At 31.1% G+C, this 23,158-nt stretch overlaps 2 protein-coding genes across 8 annotated transcripts in view; one reads left to right on the top strand and one right to left on the bottom strand.

Moving 5' to 3' along the window:
• LOC124533347 (restin homolog) overlaps positions 1-17,826 on the bottom strand; it is a 53,867-nt gene extending 36,041 nt beyond the window's left edge. For 6 of the 7 annotated variants that reach the window (XM_047108555.1, XM_047108558.1, XM_047108560.1 and 3 more), the window contains exons 1-2: positions 17,523-17,826; positions 16,913-17,226 (exon numbers count right to left, since the gene is read on the bottom strand). In XM_047108555.1, coding sequence (XP_046964511.1) covers positions 16,913-17,144 — 232 coding nt within the window. In that variant the 5' untranslated portion in view covers positions 17,145-17,226; positions 17,523-17,826. The remainder of the gene's footprint in view (positions 1-16,912; positions 17,227-17,522) is intronic. The other variant, XM_047108556.1, reaches the window with a different exon arrangement.
• A 275-nt stretch (positions 17,827-18,101) lies between these two features.
• On the top strand, positions 18,102-23,112 carry LOC124533448 (protein pelota). The gene is made up of 7 exons (XM_047108707.1): positions 18,102-18,254; positions 18,335-18,578; positions 18,713-18,967; positions 19,264-19,486; positions 19,967-20,159; positions 21,590-21,696; positions 22,790-23,112. Exons 1-7 carry the CDS (start codon positions 18,214-18,216, stop codon positions 22,885-22,887), a joined length of 1,161 nt encoding a protein of 386 aa, XP_046964663.1. The 5' UTR covers positions 18,102-18,213; the 3' UTR covers positions 22,888-23,112.
• Positions 23,113-23,158: the final 46 nt, after the last annotated feature.

The following is a 23,158-nucleotide window of genomic DNA, read 5'->3' as shown; positions in this document are numbered from 1 at the left end:
ACATCAAGTAACACATTTAGCTAGTAGCTTCACTTAATTGTTATATGACGATTCAAAAGTGCTTGGAAAAGCCCACTTGAATAAAGTATATTTTGATTTTGATTTTTTGTTTTAATTTCCTGCACATCTACGGCTGGACCTCTTTGAGATGAGATTATAGCCGATTTTTTATGTGCACCAATCGCACCATAGTCACCGGGACAAAAAACGGCTTACACTATTAATATATGAGATATTTGGTAATAACCGAACTATTTTAGAAAGTCGCTCGATATAATTTAGATGCATCACTTCGCATGACATCTCACATTTATCTTCGAAACGTTACTTATAATCGACGATGAGATAAATTGATTTCTGCCTTTCAAAGTTAACATTTTTCTACTTTCACTTGTATTAACAATTAAAGACCAAACAAAGTTAATTTAGTCCATAAATGACGAACAGAGAAAGATAACGGCAAATTAAAAAATAATCATTATGCAATAAAGTCGATAAGTTTAATATAACATTCACTTGTTCGCCTACTTTAATAATTACTTTTTAAGAAATCTATGACGTTTTATTATTGCTTAATATTGTGATAGTATTCTTTTATCAGATCGGTACCAAGTCGGTTAAATGGGAGACCTGAATGGACCATGAAATTTGAACCATCTACCTTAGTAACTAGGATGTTATATCCCCTGTGCGTGTTGTTATACTTTCTCACTCACCCTTCAATTTAGAACACAACAATACTTATAGTGTTGTTTTTGCAAAACAATGATAAGTGCTTAGGTACCAACCTACCCATATGGGCTTGTATAAATCCAACAAATAAATTTGAGTAATATATGGTTCATAAAAAAAACTTTATATTTAATGTACCTTTGTGGTGTCGCTAGCACGACGTTAGATAAAATATAAAAAAAGAACGCTATAAGCGTGACGCTTTTGGCTGGTCCCAAAACGTACATTAATTTATCTTAGTGTCCTAAAAATAATTAATGACACTTAAAACAGGTCCAGAAGATGAAGTTCGGTAAGCAGACGCTTTCTTTGAGCGCTTTTGTATTACGAAACAAAACCTCTAAACTCTGAAGTATTATCCAGGTCATTGACATTAGATATTACATACTTTAAAAAAATGATACATCACAACAAAATATTTGATTAGGCTATAAATTCAGCGAATTTTATTTGTTCTATCAGCTGATTTTTGTTAACATCATCAGGACTACTGCAGAACTCTACTACGGCAGTCTATCGAAGAGCACACTCCATTATTTAATCTATTTATATATTAATTATAAGGCCATGCAGCTGACTCGACTTGGCTACTGAATATCTATTGATCGGACCAAAAATAGGTCTTGGGAGATATCAATATGAAGAGGGTTGGTAGACGATTGAACCAGCAAATGTTACATAATATAAGAAAAACACATTTACATTTTGAGGCAATGATTTGTCTCCGGCGATTTTATTAACATGTGTATATATGTACGTATTTATAACCAAGGCTTAAAATTACGTGTAATCTCTAACGTCACATAATTGAATTCGATTTACAAAAACAAGAACACAAAAATAAAAATGATTCGCTTAATCTGAAAAGATTAATGTAGGGCGAATTTCATTTATTAGGTTAGAGCCCTGGGATGAAATTACGTTATGCTTACGTCAGGTAGACGAGGCTTTAATTACTAATTTAGAGCCCGAGTAGCTGCAGGCAAGTTCATATACCAAAGAACGGAAATTAAATCATATGTATATCTTGAATGAAAATTACTAAGTAATTTATCATAATTGCTGCATTTAATTTTATGAATGAATACTTTTAATAAAAAATGCAACAGTTGTTTTAACTCCAGGATATATCTATCTAAGCTATCATTTTAAAAGATATTCATTTGAGTTTACTTGGATATAATTGGAGAGTTTAAAATGTTCTGAAAATATTTTCTTTTGACAATATCCTGTTTTCTAAAGATATCGTCAATGATCCGTCGAATAGTAACAAAATACTTCATATATAAATGTCTATGTAAGTCATTATAAATCCTTTCTTAAGTATTAATACACACTTTTGTATTCTACAATTTTCTCACGTTCGTCGTGTCAAGGAAACGCGTCAAAGTACGAAGAGCGCACCAGTTTTTATGTCAAGACTTGACACTTGAGCACTTTCGCTTGTACTTTGGTTTTACGAAACATTGTCTGGGGAGAAACTCCAATCTTTGTTAGAAAGTAAGATGTTTCTTAATTTAGCACTTCTCTCAGGGCTTACTTTTTTAATAAGCTTTACATTTTACGTTTAATAATTTACATTTAAAATACCTTCACTGTATAAAAGTCAGCTGTCGGTCTGAGCTAATGATCAGAGCAGATTCGATCGTCTTTGATCAATATCGTAATATTAAAAAAGTAATAAATGCTAAAACATTTTTTATTATGTGTGAAGTACTTATAGTCCTATCATATTATAGCTATTACAGATACTGGTCGTTAAAAGTGTAATCTGTAATCTCAATTGCTTTTTATCCATTACATAATGAACGTTATAATAGCTTTTACGATATGATGTTGGATTTAATTAGAAATACATAAGTTAAAATGTTATCTCATGACAATAAAAAATTGAACTATCATTTATTACAATAAATTCAACGGAATCGCAGCATACATTTAAATTTAAATGCGGTTTGCCATACTATGCTGAAATTTTGCACACTATTGCACAATTATGTCAGTTGTGCTACGTTAATAAAATTTTGTAAGTTTTAATATATAAACAATAACAAAGAATAGCTTGTTTAAAATTATTTCATTCCTTTGATAGTTTTTAATGTTAGGGTTTTACCCTTAGTATGCACGGCCTACACATATCACGCAACTATGCATTCGTGTACATGATTATTATACTATCCTAACGAATAATATATGCGCAAAGCGTATACAATATTAACAATATTCATTAACTTACTCATCGTTAAAAAAATCTGAACTTGAACTTGATGCTTCCTTGATTGGCTCTCGTCGATAAAATATCTAGTATAATAATTAATTAATGCGTTAGTCCATCATGTGGATAGCATATCACTAAGAATTAATATATATCGATAGTAACATTACAATCATCTTTGGAAACTTATATATCGACAAATGTTACAGAAATACAAAGGAACAACGACAGTGCAAAATAGTGCATGTGACATTATTTTTACAAATGTTACACATATAACTTTGCACTTCAAATTAACCTATAGTTGTACCCAAAATAAATCACAAACGTAAACTATACTGGGAAATTAAAAAAAGAACGTTTATCTAAGAACACCATAAAAGTTAAGAAAATATTATTCTTCGCAGAACTAACACAAGATTATCTCATCTTTGCTATTGACATAACCCGGAGCAGTGACCGGTAGATCGGAATTCAAACAATCGCTGACTCACTGTTCGCAACGGAAGGCACGTATGTGCACCATTTAATACTCTCCAAACCGGGGATAGTATTTATGTCTCGATAAGTTTTATTTGTTTTTCCTCCGGGAAACGCTGATTTCATAAAACTTATCGAGGTTAACTAGCGCAACCCAAATCCGGAACATTATGTAAAAAAATCACACTGCGCTAAAGTTTGCATTCACAGATTATATCTATCTATATTTCTTATAGACATTCGTAAGTATGCGAAAGTGAAATAATAGCTGGGACGTGGGAATTTTTGAGATTGCGGGTTCAAATCCAAAACAAGATTCAATTTTTAAGTGACTCGTACCGCAGTTGGAGGTGAAGGAAAACATTATGAGAATACCTGGATGTAACTGATTAAATTCTGTACCATTTGTTTCTACGCATTGGAACAGCGGTATCTCTTATTTATATCATTCTAAATATTTCAAATGACACTTCTGTTTAACAAAAGACATTTATATTTATTATTATGTTAATATATTCTGATAATAATCTTTACCTAAATTTAAATGACCATTAAAATTTACCGTTAACTAGTTTAGGTTGTATTTTTTTTATATCATAATTTTATAAAATATTTCAAGCGATAAATTATCTCGTACACTACGAGATATAACCATAAAAATTATTCATCACAATACAAGAGTGTTTTGATATGGGTATTTTATAATAGAAAATATATACAGGTAAATAAACTGATTATATTCTTCATTTATATTAATTTGAAAAATAAATGTCTCGAATAGTAAATAAAAATTAAGTGTAAATAAGTTTTTGTGTGATTCTGGCAAAAAACTTGATTATTATGTTAATACCGTAGATAAGATGAATGTGTACTGTGCGTGAATAAGTTTTTGTCGATATCTGATATTGAATACGTGAAATAAAATATGATTGCCTTTAATATTGTACAAAAAATATCTGAACACTACGTAAAAAAGTAAAACGGATCGTAACATTAATTTGTTTTTAAATTGATATATCTGATATATGAGCCGAGATGGCGCAGTGGTTAGAACGCGTGCATCTTAACCGATGATCAAGGGTTCAAACCCAGGCAAGCACCACTGAATATTCATGTGCTTAATTTGTGTTTATAATTCATCTCGTGCTCGGTGGTGAAGAAAAAAATCGTGAGGAAACTTGCATGTGTTTAATTTCAACGAAATTCGGCCACTTGTGTATCCACCAAACAACATTGGAGCAGCGTGTTGGAAAATGCTCCGAACCTTCTCCTCAAAAAGGAGAAGAGGCCTTAGCCCAGCAGTCAGCAGTGATGTGATATCTTATATAATATTTTAAAGCGTATTTCATAGATCAACCTTATTTTTATTAAGAACAAAACAAGCGTAACTTTTTACTCAAATTCGCTCTCGTGAAATCCATTTTACACGTCTAGTTTTGAAACAAACGACTTAATTAAAAATAATTCGTCGAATTTCTCTAATATAATGGATATAAGTAGGTCTGCTTAAACGTGCAAATTATAATCATCACATTTTCTCATCACTTATTACGACATCGCACGATTGTATGAAAACAATCGCGTCATTTTGTTGTTTGACATACTCTGCATTAAATTTTAGGTATCGTGTGACCGTGTGATTGAAGTCAGCATGTGTTTTGACTGGGGAGCACTGGGGTATGACTGTGAGCGTCGACGCTTTCGCCTGGAGTCACGTAGGGACCTCGTGTTTACAAGTAGAGCAGGGCCTCACTGTGCATTCGATGGAAAAAACGTTAATTTATCTAAACTTTAATTTTCCGTTAGTTTATTTCCAAATTAGTGACATTATTGCCAAAATTCGGGTCGTTTTTCTTTTAGGCATTTGCCATTTGCAAAAAGATTATCTAAAATTTATTCTAGTTTACATTTTAACTGCACAAATTTTTTGTTATCTTTCAAATGTATCATAATGACCATCCAGGCACAATTGCAACATTTATGTTCAAAGTTATGATACCTTCAATATATTCTAAATAAAAAAAGACGTATATTATATGTATTAATTTATTTTGTTGTATCTTTACCGTTTAATATCAGAGTATTTTTCCCATAATGATATAAGTAATTACTTAACTATAAAATTAATTCGTCATAAGTCAATGTATTTCAGACAAGCCAGTTCTTGTTCTTAAATCAATAAAACAAGTGAATCCCAAAAGGCTTCCATGACGGCTTCTATGCATTCGATACGATGGGTCTTCACGCCTGCGTCGATCAGGCCGTAACACTTTCCAGTAAATGTTTCAACATACTCGAGTTACGGGAATATCGTTTCACAGGAAATAGAATCTCGTATCCGGTGATAGAACTGGTTGTATGTTATGAAGACAACAAATAATATCCAATTACATATTATTTATAACATACACGACTGTATTGACTTTGATATCTGCCTTACATGCATATATTCGGCTTAATACCAAAAAAAGACGATAAAAAAATGCAATATATGAATACTTGCATATAATTTTTGCTGAAAAACAGCTACAGTAAAGAATTCATATTGTGAATTTGATATTATTAATGCAACAACCTTGAACGCGTATTGTACCAGAAAACAGAATACGTAGTATATTGTTTATTTAAGTTTGGCTAGACGAATAATTTTCCATGCGGGATGCCTTTTTTTACTACGCATGTAATAACTTGGAAACAATAAAGATAAATTGCTGACATTTACGTAAAATATTGTTTATTGTTAAATTAAAAAAGGCAAAAATAAAATGTTAAATATAAATGAATATATATTTTGTCCTGTGCTAAATTATTCAGTTTCATTAAAGTTAAATATATTCAGCACAGTCTGACGAAGAAATATCAAAACAAAAGACGTTCGCATTTACGAAATTTAAATAAAATAATGTTTCGTTGAGTTTTAAAATGAAATTTATGTACAAAGTTCTCTTGAGTTTATTACACGAGAGCTTAGCTTTATCACTTTATCTGTTTACTTGTCAAGACACTTATGATAGCTGTTTCGTAACTATTGTCTTCACTTCAGCTAGTACCCAATAATAGTATCCTTCTTGACTGTGTAACAATCGGTTGTTCATTAAATCAATTCGTATTTGAGATTTAGAATTTGTTTTCCCCTTCAGAGTGAAATTTACCTTTTTTAACGACCGACCAAAAAGGGATAAGTTTCTCAATTCGGGGTTTCGCATAGCTAGGTGGTCAATTTCATTGATATTACACATTGTTATTTTTTATTTAAAGCGTAAATTTCACTTTCATATTATGTACAGTACAATAAATTTTCCGCTTATGGGCCTTCTCTACCTTTGAGGAGAAGATTTGGAGCATATCCCATCACGCTGATCCAAATCGGGTTGGTGGATAATTAGACACGTGTAGGTTTCCTGACTATTTTTTATAACCGCCGAGCACGAGGTGAATTTAAACACAAATTAAGCACATGAAAATTCAGTAGTGCTTACCTGGGTTTAAACCCACAATCATCGGTTAAGATGCAAGCTAGAAAGCTAACCACTGTGCCATCTCGATCTCAACTTACTATCTTTCATATTTTGGTATATAAATGTAATATACTTAAATTTACATGATATAATTCTTAAAACATTGAGTGATAAACGGTATCGGCTCTCTTGAGATTCCAGTATTAATGTCATGACACGATTCCAACTCGGTAGAGAGTCATTGGACATTCCCAGTTAATATTATTATGAAACTGTACACAGATTAGTCAGCAAAATTACGACGTAGCTTTTTTAAATGACCTTAGCTAGAACAAGGCTGTCTTTTTTTAGAATCCTGTAGTAAAATCAATAGTCGTGCATTTATAGGCGTCATCATTGGTATACACCCTTTTTATTTTTAATACTTGGTGGTAGGCCTTTGTGCAAGCCCGCCTGGGTAGGTATCACCCATTCATCAGTTATTCTACCGCCAAATAACAGTACTCAGTTTTGTTGTGTTCCGGTTTTAACGGCGAGTGAGCCAGTGTAACTACAGGCACAAGGGACATAACATCTTAAATCCCAAGATTGGTGGCACATTGACGATGTAAGGAATAGTTAATATTTCTTACAGCGTCATTGTCTATTGGTGATGATGACCACTTATCATAAGGTGGGTCATATGCTCGTCCGCCAACCTATACCATAAAAAAAAGCCAGAGATTTGATTTTTTTTTTACAAATGATAGGCGGTTGAATGTAAAATTTCAGGGGTGCTTGAACATATTTGAGGCGCGATCTGCAGTTAAGATCTCGTATTCTATGTTTAAATCACTGGACCATCTCGAGCGTCTTTGTGTTGCGAAATGCACGTCACGACACCATTCTAACTTTAAATGTCCGTTAAAAGTCACTGAGCATACTCAATTTCAAATTATAATGCAATTGAACACAATAGTTGGTAATTTAATGACATAAGCTTTTTAAATTATCTTGTTTTGGATACTATCATATAAACACAATCACTTAGTGTTACCGCTTTGTGCACGCTTTGGTAAGGTATCAGTTAATAATCAATCAAATATATACTTTATTCATGGTAAAAAGTACTTTTGAATCGTCATTTAGGTAACAACAATATTAAGCGGAGCTACCACCGGTTCGGAAAGTAGATTCTACCGAGAACGGGCATGAAACTCAGTAGTTTATCTTTATCTTTATGTATGTAACGTATTTTGCCTGGAAATCAACAAGTATTAATTCCGCGTTTTTTTGCCATTACCACTCGCTCTTTACTATACTGCCAAATAGCAATACCTTATATTGCATATTCCGGTTTATACAGTAACTGAGCCAGTGTTACTGAGGCACAATGGACAATAGATTTATGATATCCCAATAGCAATAGTGTATCGATAGGGACCACTTACTATCAGTTGGTTTATTTTCCAGTCAATAAAAAAAGAACATGTTTATTAGAATATAATCATTGACTACAGTATATACACTATAGACCATGAAAGAGAACTGAATATCACGATTCCATTGAAAATAAATCAAGTACCGTAGAGAATAGACATTCTCTTAGCAGTGAAACGGCAACACAGACCAGTCACGATGCAGAACTATACAGTCGATTCGATTAATTTGTCGTACAAATGACCTTAGGAAATTAACCAATTGCATCGTTAAGTTTAATAGTTTACAAATACACATGACATAGTGTATCGAATTTTAATTGTGATAAAAATACAGAGAACTTTATTGCTACATACCCCCTTGCGTTATATTACGAATGTTTTATAAGCAGACGAAATAAAAAAAAAATTACTTTTTTTTTGTGGCCAGTAATCAATATCACAGATTGTTTATCATCAAGTATACTTTACACCTCTTTAGGTTTCGAGATTAGTATGTTTTTATTTCAATACTCTATTATTATGTTTTTAATATTATTCTCTATATATGTATTTTTATAAAATAATTTAAATCTTTGAAATTTTATTTCATGCTGAAAGCGATCGAAGTTTTGTATAAAAATAATAAACCGTTGACTATAAAGAAAGTAATAAAAATATGAAAAGCCAATATCTTTTGTACTGTTTGTTTACAAAACTAAAAAAAGACTAAGTTGTATACAAAAACGCCTTTTTAACAAAACATCGATCACATTTACTATTTTATGCTTTTTGGTCTAGTTTTATTTCAAAACTATTTTTAATCTGTGGCGCTACATTTAAAATACAGACTTATAAATAAAGTCAACAATATAATTTATAATATAATATTAATGTATAAAGTAATAACGAACGTAGGCGTTAATTTCGCAGTCATTTTTTATTCTAAATATTTTTAAAGCTTTTTTGTTTAAGTTTTAATGACATAACAACCAAATATGAGCTTTTTAATATGCATAATGGGAATAATAAAGAGTAGAATTAATGTTAGCCGGTCTGATGTTAATTACGGCGCAGGTATTTATTTTATACATAATATTAATATTGCACACAAATGTTCGGTTCAAGGTTGATTTGTTGCAATATACTAACATTGCGTTTAATTATTTCATTAATCATGTGGTTAGCTAAAATTATGTTCAAAATTAACACGTAGGTAATATTTTAGAGAAAATTAAGTGAACGTTTTTAAAAGAAGGGTCAATAGCACAATGGTTAACGGGCCGCATAGCGATGTAGAGTCGCAGGATCAATTCTGCCCCTTTGGGCTATTGTCGTATCACTTCTAATACAAATGATAGCTTAAAATATGTAAATAGGAAAATTATTAAGTAAAGTAAAAAAAAAGTAACAGTCCGTAAATTTCCCACAGCTGGGCTAAGGCCTCCTCTCCTATTGAGGAGAGAGTTTGTAACATATTCCACCACGCTGTTCCAATGCAGGTTGGTAGAATGCACATGTGGTAGAATTTCGATTAAATTAGACACATGCAGGTTTCCTCAGGATGTTTTCCTTCACAGCCGAGCACGAGATGAATTATAAACACAATTAAGCACATGTGTATATATAGTGGTGCTTGCCTGGGTTCGAACCCGAAATTATCGGTTAAGATGCACGCGTTCTACACACTGCCATCTCAGCTCTTAATATTTCTTAATCTTAGTAATTCCTTATATAATTGGGGCATTGCTTCTATTATTTTATAAAAAAACGTACGTAAGTACATACAAGTACATTTATAATTGTCTAATATTTTTATATAACAAAACATCAAGGGACTAAGTATAAACAAATAAAAATCAATAATAAAGCTACTGCATAAATCAAGACCGCGTGGAATGGTGGCAAGAATGCAAGCAGCACTGTTAGATCGCAATTCTGATTGCCCGGGCCAAAAATGTCAACCAGCCTTCCTGTCACCAATAAAGTCTACATTCAATATATATTTGCGTTGTTTAAAATATCACCTCATATATTTCAATGATAAAATACAAATTTTGTATGAAATTCTTTCAAGATTTACATAACCATAACGTAATCTTAATATTATTAATTAAATTAATCGAATATAAACACAGCTTTCTTTATGATTCATGGCAGTTTTAAAACTCTCGAAGATAACGTATTCCATAGCAATAAACAACTCGAAACTAAAAAGCATCAGGCATGTACATTATCGTCGTGGATAATGCGTTGCCAACCGTGGGAACCAATTTGTCTTAAATAAAAGTATCGTGAAGCTATTCTTCAGTTACGAGACGTAGCTGTATTTACGTCGATTAGTTGGCGAGTGAGCGGTTCTTAATCGACCTGACACGTATAACTGTCCATTAGTTAATTAATCTTACAACGCCTTCTTCGTAACATAAACATGGACTACTAAAATATTCACGTTCACAGATCAAATAGAACACGGGGGCACATCCCCCTCCCACGGCGTCTAGTACTCCCTCCACAAACCTGGTGCACTTTAATAAAGTTGAAGCATGCTCAAGTTAAATTTAAGTAACTCTATAATCAGCGCTTTCTCGTTCCATAGTTTGTGAAGGCTGGTAAATGTTTGTTGGATACTTTGTTACAGCTGTATATAATATGCGTGGTTTAAGGCAGATAAATAACGATAAAATAACGATTATAAATAAGATTATAGTTTTTTTTAATAATTGGTGCCTTTCTTAACTTCGGCAGATAATAAATATTAGCATCTCTTACTTCGTCTATGACCCATAGATGACTGTATGATGATAAAGACTTGCGTTGCCAACTAAGATGTTATGTACCCAATGACTGTATTAGCATAACCAACCACCGTTGAAATCCAAACAATTAAAACTAATAAAATAAAAAGGAAAATAAACTTTGTCTGTTTATAGTTTGCTCTTTGACGCTTAAATCGCTGAACGAAAAGTGCATTCCCCAAAGAAAATCGGCTAATTTTTATATCTGAAACTGTACGATCGACAAATAGTACTAAATATTTCAATGTGATGGTTGCGCAAAATCAGCCACGTACCGGCATAACAGCAGTTAATAAAATATGATGTAATATTTTATCCGATATACTCGTATATTTATCAAAAACGCAAATCTCCACGTGGAAGTATATCTGGGTTATCGCATCTCGCCATTTACAATACAAAAGTGATATCTGAATATTTTAAGCATACTTATTGTGTGCATTGTGAAGATATTGTTTATTTGTTTGAGTTATTAATATTTATTATCTGTACTGTAGTGTTTGCGGTGTATGAAGGTTACATTTTTCTATACAACCTTTTGCTCGTTAAATTGTTATGTCAAGTTTACAGCCAGAAAATAAACCCATACACATTATAGATAAAGAAATTAATTACTTTAATCATTTTCATCTAGTCACCAGCTTGTTATTTTAAAAAGGAATAGTAGAAATTCTTATAGTGACATTTAAAAAAAATTTAAAACACTGTATGATCTTTATATAATCACCCTACCGTCTATTGTTCGTAGCTTCTGTCCGGTAAAAAGTAAAAGATTGTTCATGAATTCTCATAGACAATACTATTCTCTATGAGCTAAGCGAATTAAGAAAAGCTTCGATTTTCAAACGAGTGTCTAATAGCTGCTAACATGTACTTAATTGCCATTACCAACAATGTAGTTAATTGTACAACGAAGCCCAAAGTATTTGACGAAATTATAGGTCTTCAATAAAAACGGCTAGGTAGCTTTTATACTGATAACTTATTAGTAGCAAGAATAATATGCAGTCTGATTAAGGGATCAATAAATTATGTATCTGTTTATAAGGATATTTCGTATAATTCCTTTTTTATAAATATTCTAATATCAAAATATATTTAAATAGTGTAATAATTTTAAAACATTTTGGAGTTTAATCTTGATATTCAACAATATCTCTTATTAAACAATTGTCATTGTAAATTCTTTAAAGCAATGACATTGAGTAATGAAAAAAATGTGTTACGACTTTTTAACAAAAAAAAAACTAGTTTAGAAAGTAAGAAGAGTGAAGATAAAACCGTTTCTACGTTACACAATATGAAAACGTAGCATTAAAAGCATTATTTTGTAACTCTATATAGCGGTATATATAGAACATGACGCACAATTTATTTTAACTAATTTTAGCACAATAACAAAGACGCAGGCATGTTTTAAAGCTAGTTTCTTACAGAAATTGATCTTAGACAAGCCGAGCTCTATTGTTATAAAAATAAATCGGAAAAGAAACGATGTCACTACAAAAAAAAAGATTAAAAAGAATAACAAATTACACGTGCCTGAAGCCGTAGACGTCAAAGCGTAGTCAGTCACAAGTACAGATTTCGCATGATTTTTAACGAAACAAATGTAGAACGATTAGCTCCACGTTTCACTTAATTCATTATGTTCTTACAAACAATCCGTGACAATTTTTAAATTTACATACAGCGTAAGATGTATAAATTAACATGTTTGTTGGTTTATAAAAAAAAAACGGAACTCAAAGGAACATATTCTAATTTCAAACAGTTGTCATCCTCTGTTTTTGAGAAATTTATTCCACTACGTTGCTCTGATGCGGGTTGACAGATACTCATGAGGCAGATTTAAATACGATGCATTCAAGTCTCCTCGCATCCGTTTCTGTTTAACACGAGATTTATATATTTTTTAAGAACAAGTCATAAATATTTCGTTTTATAATTATCTAAAAACAAAAGGTTATATAATATATTAGTCTTCTATTAGCTGTCGCCGTTATTTGCATCAACGCTTGATAATGTCACGATTATCAACTATGTGGGGGTTGAATAAATTACACATTTCCATGATAAACGGCAATAAAGTCAGTTTGATAATATTGGCCTTGTATGTTTCGTCATGTTTCTATTCTGTGTTCCCGAACTTAAAAGACCTTGAATTTTGTATTTAGATAAACATCGAAATCAGAGAAAATCCGAAACGAGTTTTTATATGTCTTATATTGTAACTTGTTTCGGATTACACTGAATAAAATATAATTCGTTTTAAATTGAAATAAAAATACGTCTACATTGACATTTAATTTTTTTTTTAAACTAATTATAAAATAATCTGTATCCGTTAAGGTTTTAAGTCAAGAAAGAAGTAAAGAATTTGTTCTATAAGTAAACGTAATGAAAACACCAAAAGTCAGATAAGTTATTATCACTTATTACTTAAAACAATCGTTAACAATTCGAGCGGTTCCTTTAAACACTATGTACAGTACATTCGAAGGAAACAGCAAATGAGCGGATTCGGTTTCATTAAACGACACAGAACGAGATGCAATGGGACTATAATTACGAAACTACAATCGGACATGACGTACACAGCTTCCTAAGTCGCTATAAATACATTTACACGATTTAACATGTTACTGGTGAATACGTCCTAGTCGTACGAACCTTAACTTAAATCTACCTCTTTGGAATCTTTCTAAAAGGACTTCGAAGATTACTTATTTTGTGTGATTGTTAATCTTAGATGGTTTCGATTCAACCCTGTGACGCTATGACATATTTCTTCCGTTATAAGTCGGCACGGACAGTTAATAGATATATTATATATAAACATATATTAGTACTAGCTGCGCCCGCGACTTTGTACGCTTGAATTTACACACTATTATTGTAGTCTAAGTTACGAAAAATCGGTTCAACCGTTCCAATGTTTAGCCGGAACAAACAGACAGACCGACAAAAATTTTTAAAAAATGTTATTTTGCTATATGTACCGTGTATTATATATGCATTGAGTAAAAAAGGGCTATTTTAATATTACAAACAGACACTCAAATTTTATTATATGTATAGATATAGATATTATATTAGTATATATGAAATATTTTGATTTTCCATCGCATTTGTAAATTGCTATAACGTTAATTAACACATGATGGATGAAATTTGATAAGCATAACAATTTCTGCATACAGCCTACGCCTTGATGAATATTCGCAATAAAATATTACTGACGGATAAATTCATCATCTATAATAGTGTTCTAGAAAATCTTTTTCACTTTCAGACATTTTATCATAAAAAATCCTAGATAAAACAAACTCATAAACGTTTAAAAATAATTGAATGAACTTATATCAAATAACATATATTAAACTAATAATTTAAGCGCAATTAATTAATTTAATAGTTATAATTTTAACCAATCCTTGTTTCCTATTAGCTGAGATGAAGTAACGGTGTTATTATGTAAATATTCTTACGAAGGTCGAAGCGAAAACCGGTACAGTAGTAAATAGGTATAACAGGATGTAATTTTTTGCCAGCAACAGTGCTATTGATCTGGGTTACAAAAAACAGTAAACATCGAGAACTTACTTTCATTACAAACTGGATTACTATCTCGATGCATAAAAATAAACGCGTTGTTGAAAGAGCCACGTAAAGAAAGTCATAACCGGTCTTTTTTAATTGATAACATTTAGCAATTGGTATAAAGTTGTAACATTTAAAATATACGTTTGAAACAAACGTGGAAATTTTCAATTGTTTTTTATTATTTGTATGCGGACGGGTAAATTGGCCATTTGGTAGTAAACGGTGACCACTATTCATTGACATTGTAACTGTGAAAATTTTAAACCATTCCTTATACGATCTACGCCGCCAAACATGGGAACTAAGATGTTATGTCCCTTGTACCTGTAGCTACACTGGACCAACACTCTGGACAACAAAACACAACAATACTAAATATTGTTGCTTGCCCCTAAAATATGTGATGATGCCATCTAAATTGGTGATAGTGTTCTATGCCCGGGTGGCATATTATTAACAATACCTAAGTCGCTAAAAATAATAAAATCATCGACTAAAGTATTGTAACTTAATAATAATAATTCACACGATTCCCAATATTCTAAGCATCGTTTCAAAATACACCAAGCCTGTACACTTTACAAATGCCAACAAACTTAAATGCTTTTATTATTCGTAACACCTGCCGTGTTGCCCAATCAATTTAACTTCTTTAACATTCCGTACCGCATGGCCCAGTCCGCACACATTTTAGTTCATTTTAAATATAAGCTAAACAAATAGATAATAAATAATTAATGTATTATTTCGATTATACAACCTAAGAACTCAATAACATTCCTTGTCCTTCACGTACTTATTATTAGACTTGCAATGTGAATGTCTTCTAATAATAGCGCCGTACGGTTTTCTGAGGTTTGAACGTTGATATTAATATGGAGCTGGGCGTCTGATACGTTTAAGATTCTTATTTGGGAAGGTGAACAAACCCATAAACCTTTGACTTTAAATTGGCAAACTGCCGTGTCAACCGCACGTTACATTTTATTATCATTATCACGCATGTTGGGAGAAATCGACGATTAGCTTCGAATCGACTGACGATCGATGCGTACACTTGTTAGCCGATGCAAATCGAGTACAATTTCAGGTGAAACCATGCTTTGTAACATTACTTTTGTATTATTAACTTTCACTTTACTTTTAAATTATAAAACAACACGAATTATTCGGTAACACAATTATCGTTAGACGTTGATATATTCGAAGTGTAACCGTCAAGATACATTTCGATAAAAATAGTGATCGATACACAAAATTTACGTAATAAAATTATGTTTATTGCCAAACAGGTTTTTGAAGCGGTCCTATCACGGTCGCATTTTACGTTTTTTACGTATTACGACAAATCTCGGAGTTATAGTTAGCTGAGGTCATCATTTTTGCAGCTCATACTTATAAATAAAGTGGGATGATCTAACTGCCATTTAATATATAATATAACATATACACCAAGGCATTTGAACGTCATTGAAGCAGTAAATATATAAAGTTTATCTTAAATAATTTTAGTTATAAGGTTAAGACTTTATTACTTTGATAAAAATTTAAAATAATAAATATAAGTTCATATTTATATAAATATGTAAGTAATAAATAAGTAGTAAAGTTTATCACTACAAGATCATGACCATGATGCATTGAGCCTTCTTACATGCATTGTAATAAGAAAATGTACTCATCTATGAGAAATCTGTATTGTCTTTTGAGTGGTGCACAAACTATGCATATTATGGTAATCTCAATAAATAATTAGAGTATTAACACTGCTATTGATAAGATTTCTGATAAAATTAATAAAATTTACAAGTAAATATGAATTATGTATTTGTTTTAATAAATTATCTTGACCCATGCCCCTGATAGTATAGATTTATTCAATTACTGGTATTGTTGATGTTGATAAATGATTATATCTCATTGAAAATGCACTATTCTATCATTATAAAGCCACATAGTTTGATTTGGGATAATGAGATTGACAGCATCAATGGATAAAGTCAAATCCATCAAGAACACTAACAACTTGTAATCAATTTACAAGGCAATTAGAGTTTACAATTGATTGAAAACTAATTAAATGAGAAATGAAGAATACACAAAATATACATAATAGAAACAGACAACATTAAGAAAGTCAATTAGAAAATATTATTTTGTCAATTGCAGTTTGTAATGAGCTGAAATTATTAAATAGTTACTGAAATAATTATTCTATGTACTCACCAGCTCTAGGAGATATAGGCAGGGCAGGTTTTGGTGCTGTATTCGAACACAGTCGCCCTATCTTTGTAGGTGGTTTCAGACCAGATGGCTTTGCAAATGTTGTAGGCCGAACAACTTCTGATTTTGCAACAATTGAGGCAGTAGTGCTTGCAACTGAAGCTGCTTCTGATGATGTTGATGATGGTGCAGTGGGTTGAACACCCTCCATAGATGTTTCTGACTTTTCATTCATCTTGATGCACTTTTTACACTTTTGTTTTAAATTCGAATTATTTCTTCGACCTCATAATAACCAGACTACTAAGTCAGCTAATCTATTAAAATAATGAAAGTATAAACATCGAAAACATACTCAAAATCTCTCGCGACTATTAAACTAAAAATACCCGTGTACCGGCGCAATAAGAGGACACGCAATCTGGATCACGGCCATAACGCAAGCATAAATGTAAATAAATCTTATCCACGTTTTTTCGCAATTAATCTTATTGTTTTCGAAAGATGGTAACAATGTGAATAAGTATTCACGTGTTACTTTATCTTATATACATTTCAAGTTAATATTACTTTATATTTGCAAGCACTATAAAAGAAATATATAACTGCATACCTGGACCGAGGAAATAGAGCACAAAGTGCTTGCCGTGACTTAAGAAAAACTCGCGAAATTTTTACCGCTCATCAGGCCAGCTGAGCTTGACAACGTTATCACTACACATAAATCGACACAAATTATTTAAATTTAAATTTATTATTTGCAATTCAAAATTTAATTATATATCACTCTTTAAACATTTAAGATAAATTAATATTAATAAAGTTCAATATTTATAATCAAACAATAGAAAACTAGAAAGACACTCGCACAACACAAAAATTACAACACTGTTTTATATACATTGAAGCATGGCACTTGAAAGGTGCACGAAAGTTATCAATTTGCATTTTGTAATACATTGCCATTCACCTTAGGCATATCTACATTAGTTCAGAAGTCATATGTATTTATAAAATAAAATTAACAATTATTTATATTTAAATTAATACTTTTTTAAAGAATGCTATTAATTTGCTGTTACTAGATACAATTATAAATACAAGTTATTGTATTACAAAAACATTTTATTGTTTTAAGCATTTTAAAACTATTTATTATCTATATTTTTCAGATTTGTCATATGTCAATTGTATTAAACGTACGTCAGTCCAACAAAAAAATTGTATGGGAAGATTGAAAATTTACCATTTATAACCCAACAAAATGTTTACTAAGATTGTGTAGTTAGTAAATCTTTTTAAAAATGAAACTCGTTTTTAAAAATATTGAAAAAGATGGCAGTGGGTTAGTAGCATTAACAACACTTGAAAATATGTTACAGTATAATACATCTGTCTATTTTATTTTATTATTTTTCTTATCAGGAGTATTGCTCTCATTCCCGAGGAGTCTGAGGATATGTGGCATGCCTACAACCTCATTGCTGAAGGTGATTCAGTTACTGCTTCAACCGTTCGAAAAGTACAAATCGAGTCTTCCACTGGTTCTTCTTCGAGTAACAGAGTGCGGACAACCCTCACAATAAGCGTTGAGACTATCGATTTTGATACTCAAGCTTGTGTGTTGCGGCTTAAAGGCCGTAACATTGTTGAAAACCAATATGTGAAGGTATTCTTTTCTTCATACCATATCTTATTTTTAAAAAAAATAGTTTTTATTTGTCAATAGAAAGAAAACATGAATTTACTTTTCTTATATTAGACAATGTACACTACTATAAAATGACCATATATAATTTACAGATGGGAGCATATCACACATTGGATTTAGAGTTAAATAGAAAGTTTACGTTGTGCAAACCACTATGGGATTCGGTAGCATTGGAGAGGGTGGAGATGGCCTGCGATCCCGCTGCTAGTGCAGATGTTGCTGCAGTGGTGATGCAGGAAGGCTTAGCACATGTTTGTCTCATTACTCCTTCCATGACATTAGTTAGATCCAAGATAGATGTAACTATACCAAGGAAACGGAAGGGATTTGTCCAACAACATGAAAAGGTATAAATCCACTTGAAAATTTAATTATGTCTTTATTCATAGCTGAACCTGTTAAACCTTAACATCACATAAAATTTTACCTAGTTGGGCTTACAGCTATGTGGTATATACATAGCTGTAAACCACATTGTACTCTCTCAATTTTTTCTTGAAAATCTTACCAAGCATCATTAAAATAAATAAGGATATTTACTTATACATGTGTGAATTATTATTGTGTCAAGAACCATACAAATTATAATTAATAGGTATTTTATTTAAATAAGCCATTAATGAATATAAATGTTAAATTTCAGGGTTTAAACAAGTTCTATGATGCAGTTATGCAAGGAATTTTAAGGCATATAGATTTCAGTATAGTAAAATGTGTGATTCTTGCATCGCCGGGATTTGTCAAAGATCAATTCTTTGATTATATGATTCAACAAGCAATCAAAACTGATAATAAGTTGCTCATTGAAAACAAGTCTAAGTTTTTGCTTGTTAAAGCCTCTTCTGGATTTAAACATTCTTTGAAAGGTATATATTTTTTAAATTAAATATTTTAGATAGTATTTAGTTACTTAGTATATTTATTCTATGAAATTTTAATTGTATATGTTTTATATAAAGAAAAAAAAATACCAGAAAAAAAAGCAAAGGTTGGATTAACTTGTTCTATTAATCTGGTTGAATGGAGTTCCAAGGTAAATAGTATTTTATGTTTTTTTATATGGTTAGTTAAAGACAAAGCCTATATTCAATACAGAAGTGTTATAGAAACAGCAGTTTTTTTCAGGTTTAGAGGCAATTGTGTCATTCATATGTTAAAAAGTAGTTGATTTTGTAATAATTGTTTAGCATACAAATATAACTCAACAACCCTTATTAATATTACACTTCAAAGTTATAACATAATGATATAAGATTTGCTGAAAAAGCTTACTAAATTATACTAAAAGTTTTCCTAAACTAATATCAATTGTTAACTATTTTTATTATGTATTTATAATATTACAGAGGTACTTCAAGAGCCATCTGTTTTGAATAAGATATCTGATACAAAAGCAGCAAGCGAAGTTAAATTGTTGGAGAGCTTCTATACTATGTTACAATTGGAACCGGCCAAGGCATTCTATGGGAAGAAACACATTGAGAGGGCGAATGAAGCAATGGCTATTGAAACACTTATGATATCAGATAAATTATTCAGGTAACAGTAACAGTTTATAAGATTTACTTTATACATAGTAAGTTTATAATATGGATACATATTGTTTATGACTATTGTAAACCATGCTGTATATTTAAAGCATGGTATATTTATTATAAATAAATAGGTATTTATTTTACAATTACTTATCAAAGAAATCCAATTGTCTACTATTGTCCACTGTACATTTTACTAAGATGCTGTGTTATAAACAACCTATTATAGCAAATCAGCTACTTTTTATAAAAAATAATAATAATAAAAATAATTTATTTCATCAGTAAGAAAACACATCATTACTTTACAAAGGTTGACTTCTCCTTTTGAGTGCAGTATGCTCCCGTGCCAGGAGAAGTCACTCTTCCTTATCTCTCTCATACTTAAATACAAATTACTGACACTTCTTAAAGACTAAGCAATCAGCTTGACGGAAATACAAATTGCAATAAACAGAGAATAAATTTATTACAAGCGTGTGATGAGTTTGGTATATTTTCATGTGTATGGATGTGTGTGTGAGTGTGCGTGTGTGTGTGTGTGTGAGTGCGCGTGCGCATGTGTGTGGTGATGTGAGTAGATATCCAATGAATTTACAAAAGGCTCTTAAGTAGTAGTTCTGTATCTTCATAATTTAGACTTTTGAGCCACGCAGTTATTCTTGGCTTACAATCGCGCAAAGTTAAAGGGTATATTTGCAAAATTTTGTTGCATTTATTATACAAGTGTGAAGCAAGATATTCAGAGTGTGATTGAGCAAATTTTTAATAAGTCTTTGTTTTATTAGCAACATTAGCGTTTCTTCGCTTATTTAGATTTTCAGGGTTGTAGTGTAAGCTGGAGTGTTTTTTTATTAAAGTATGCAATATGTAAAGTTTTCTGATGGAGAGCGTATCGGTAATAGTGTAAAGGTCTTCTGTTGAGAATCTGCGTTTTTTGAAAAAAGATACCTTAAGCAGAGTCCTTTGCGCTCTCTCTAACTCAATCAATTTGGTTTTCACTGCTCCGCCCTACACAGTGATACAGTAAATAGAAATTGATTGAACCAAAGCAATGTAAATTTGTTTTATCAATGTTTTTGTTGCAACATGACGAAGAATTTTAAATATCCAGATCAATTTATGTAATCTTGACGTAACCAAGTCAATATGAGCATGCCAAGAAAGCCTCCAATCCAACATTACCCCAAGATACTTTACGTTATCTACTCTTTTTATAGAAGGGCAGTTACATCTTAAGGCTCGCAAAGTGTTTCTGCAATGATGCACTCTTATGTCAAAATTTCTTGGTTGTGTTCTTGTTTTATGAATGATTAAATTGCAGATAATAGTATTATATACCTTTTCATTACAAGACAACTGCAACAAATTTATTATTATAGATGTGTAATTAAAACAATAAATTATACTGATCATATGTTGTTTATTCAACAGGTGTCAAGATATTCAGAAGCGTAAAGAATATGTGTCTATAGTGGATTCATCTAGAGAAAATGGTAGTGATGTAAGAATATTTTCAAGCATGCATGTATCTGGTGAACGTAAGTAAAAATCAGTGCTTGATAATGTTTCTTTATACAACAAAAACACATGGATTGCACAATCCACTTTATGTATATATTTCTTAAGAAATTCTTAGCCCGATATTTGTTTTATATATATTGAATGAATAGCCAGTTTCAAAGACACAAATGAACCCAATGTCCACCATCTAATATATTAATTTATAGTTGTCACAACAGTTTAAGTATGACAATAATATGTAGTAAAGAATTATATAGTATTCACGCCACGTGTGCATAAGAGGGAAAAGCAGCCGCACAGAATATAGGCAGTCCTAACGCAAATATATATAGCAATAGAAACATAACAGATGTTATAAAAGCGCGGACGTTGCAGAGTATTTGCGGAGTTTTATGTATAATAACTATGAAATTCATAGTTATTATTTTAATTCATAAAAATATTATCTTATTTAAGATATAATTGATATATTTAATTATTTCGTAACTACTGATTTTTTCCACTCTAGGAGAGTGGAAAAATACTCTAGTAAGTAAAAGAAAACGGTTAAATTTACGTTTTAAGTGGTAACTTTTTAAGTGTAACCGACTTTTCAATCCATGATGACAGCTCGACGACATCACCATTATGTTAGTCCCGAAGCCATCACTACTGATAACACTTCAATAATTACATATTTCAAACCCCTAATCGGTTGCTATACTATTTAGTTTATGTTGCTATTTCCGTATCTTAAAATAAGCATAAGTTATAATAACCTGAAAGGGAAATATAATAATGTAACTACAATTTACTTGGTACAACTTACTCTCAGAATATACTGCTAAATAGAAATGCTTATTATTGCTGTGTTCCACATTAAAAGGTAAGGCACAATGGGCATAACATCTTTATTCCTAAGGTTATTTGATAGTTTGGATAGTTCTAATACTGTAAATGTCTATAGAAATTATTTAATTAATTACCAAGTACTAATTTGTAGGTATATATAACAATAAAATTATTAACCTTATAATAATTCTTTTATATTTTAACTGTAATAAAAATTTAAAAAGTTGTCATATTAAGAATTTATATAATCATTTGTGTAATTGTAAATGTCTTTTTCAGAACTGGATCAGTTAACAGGAATAGCAGCAATTCTACGTTTTCCGATGCCAGAGCTTGAGGAGAGTGATGGAGAAGATAGTGACGCAGAATCTGATTAGAATATTATATAAAATAATCACATTTGTTATAAATTTGAACTGTTGCTGCCTTTTGGTAAATTTAACATTTATCATGTTGTTATATTTATGTTGACTTGTTTCATAAATTAGAATTAATTTCTAAGTTAAATAAACTCCTTAATATTTAGTCTATATATTAAGTTATTTTTACAATTTTCAATGAGACCTTGTAATAATTTATTAATATATTGTATGTATGTTGCAAAACAAAATTCCAAAAAATATTAAGTGAGAAATGCAAATAAAACAT

This window comes from Vanessa cardui, chromosome 11 (genome assembly GCF_905220365.1).
Source record: "Vanessa cardui chromosome 11, ilVanCard2.1, whole genome shotgun sequence".
Taxonomy (NCBI): domain Eukaryota; kingdom Metazoa; phylum Arthropoda; class Insecta; order Lepidoptera; family Nymphalidae; genus Vanessa; species Vanessa cardui.
The sequence above is the reverse complement of the archived record's forward strand: the minus strand, read 5'-3'. Positions and strand labels throughout refer to the sequence as shown.

Coding starts and splice junctions, on each gene's coding strand:
- LOC124533448 (XM_047108707.1), top strand. CDS start 18,214: ATGAAACTCGTTTTTAAAAATATTGAAAAAGATGGCAGTGG. Junction 18,255..18,334: donor ATTGAAAAAGATGGCAGTGG/GTTAGTAGCATT, acceptor TTTTCTTATCAG/GAGTATTGCTCTCATTCCCG. Junction 18,968..19,263: donor TTGTCCAACAACATGAAAAG/GTATAAATCCAC, acceptor GTTAAATTTCAG/GGTTTAAACAAGTTCTATGA.